A 1,724-nucleotide genomic window follows, 5' to 3' on the forward strand; every position below is an offset into this window, starting at 1 on the left:
GGCGGGTTGCACAGAGTATCCGGGCGGGCCAGACTCCGGGGTGCTCCGAGGCTCCATGGTGGGGTTCTCCTCGGGCTCGGCAGACTCCTGCAAGCACACGCACAGTGGTCAGCGGCCGGTAGGCCCAGCTGCAGGGTCTGGGGTCGCAGGGTGCGAGAACTGCGTGGTGAAAGCCAGCCGTGCAGGGCAGTCCTGTCGGAGTGCTAACTAACGTGAGCTCCAGGCCCCTTACTCACCCCTTGCCACCTGTCCGGGACAGTCGAGACAGAGCAACTGTGGGACAGTGGGGAATCTCCAGAACCAGGGTCCAAAGACCCAGGTTTGAAGCCCAGAGCTGCCGTTGCTCACTTGTCTGACCCTTCAGTACCGCAGCCCCAGCCTCGTCGGTGGGTCCCCTGTCACCCGGCCTGGTGCTCACCTTGTCCTTCAGGAGGTAGAGCGCGACCGGGTTCTTCCGCTCCTGGTCTCCGCCTCGTGGCAGGGTGTCAGCTGCACAGGGGAGAAGGAGGTGGCCCAGGCTCCCAGCCACCAGCACAGAGGCACCTCTCATCCACGCCTTAAGGAATGCCCAGCCCTGCTTAGCCCAGGGGGAGGGAGGTTGGGAGGAGGTGGGAGAGTAGGAGAGAGGTAGGGAGGGAGGAGGAGGGTGAAGGAGGGGAAGAAGAGGCCCCGCCTAGCTGCTACCCTGTCACCCAGTCCTGCCCCCAACGGCGCCCTGATCTGAGCCCAGGGGACGGCCGGGCAGCTGGGCACTCACCTTCCGACTGGAGACGGCCCTCGCCCTGACCCATGTACTCCAGGGAGCTGTGCTTCGCCAGCTTCCTCTTCTTCCTGCAAATGGAGCCACCTCAGACAGAGCCGCTAGTGTGAGCAGGACCCTGGACACAGGGCGAGAGCCCACGAGTGGACAAGGAGGGTGGGGTCCCGACAAGCTTTCTGGTGCACCGAATCTGTCTCCGGCATGTGACCAGGGACAATCCGAGTCACCACCCAAGACACAATGCCATCCCCTGCTCCTGCAGGTGATCCAAGCGGTACCTGGGAGCCACCACCCCAGGGCCTGGCCCAAGGAACATGCCAGGCAAGAGAGAGCCTCCACCATGTGGGGCTGTGTGACACGGAGGGGGGCTGTCTGTGCTTGTGGTGGGCAGGTGGGGCTGGGGAGGGTGCAGGGCCAGGGAAGACATGGGGACACAGGAAGAGAGCAGATGTCCCTGCGGGAGGCCACTGCTCAGTAGGCTGGGGCCACATGGGGCCTGGGTGTGTGGTGGTGCCCTGAATGGGGAGGAGGAGGTCATGGCCCGGCAAGACTATCTTAAAAAAACCACGCGTGCACTCACACACACAGCACACACATGCACATGCACATGAACATGCATGGCTTTGAGAAAAGGTGGGAAAGAACGAAGCTTGGGGTTGGGACAGGTCAGGGCTAGGGCGCTTGAGGGTGGGACCTGGAGGGTTTCCAGCAGGCACAGACTGTCACCAAGGTCACAAGGAGAAAGATCCCTCCTGTAGACAAGATGATGTACAGGGAGCTTCTTCCTGGGAACAGAGAATGCGAGAGGCGGAGGCTCCGGGGGCCGCACAAGCTCCCGGCAGCGGAGCACAGCTGGCCAAGGGCAGGCTCGTAGAGCCGGGCCCAGCTCTGCGGCCCCTCCGCTGTTGGTGAGACCCGCCTGGCCCCTCGCGGCCCCTGCCTGCGGGGGTGGGGGCGGGACTCA

At 64.0% G+C, this 1,724-nt stretch overlaps 1 protein-coding gene across 1 annotated transcript in view; it reads right to left on the reverse strand.

Annotated features, from left to right (window-relative positions):
• The window catches only part of HEPACAM (hepatic and glial cell adhesion molecule), a 27,220-nt gene that overhangs the window by 8,289 nt on the left and 17,207 nt on the right, over positions 1–1,724 (reverse strand). The window contains exons 4-7 of the mRNA XM_006140581.3: positions 1,455–1,545; positions 758–831; positions 419–489; positions 2–87 (exon numbers count right to left, since the gene is read on the reverse strand). Coding sequence (XP_006140643.1) covers positions 2–87; positions 419–489; positions 758–831; positions 1,455–1,545 — 322 coding nt within the window. The remainder of the gene's footprint in view (position 1; positions 88–418; positions 490–757; positions 832–1,454; positions 1,546–1,724) is intronic.

The sequence above is a fragment of the Tupaia chinensis genome, unplaced genomic scaffold (genome assembly GCF_000334495.1).
Source record: "Tupaia chinensis unplaced genomic scaffold, TupChi_1.0 Scaffold000037_4, whole genome shotgun sequence".
Classification (NCBI taxonomy): domain Eukaryota; kingdom Metazoa; phylum Chordata; class Mammalia; order Scandentia; family Tupaiidae; genus Tupaia; species Tupaia belangeri.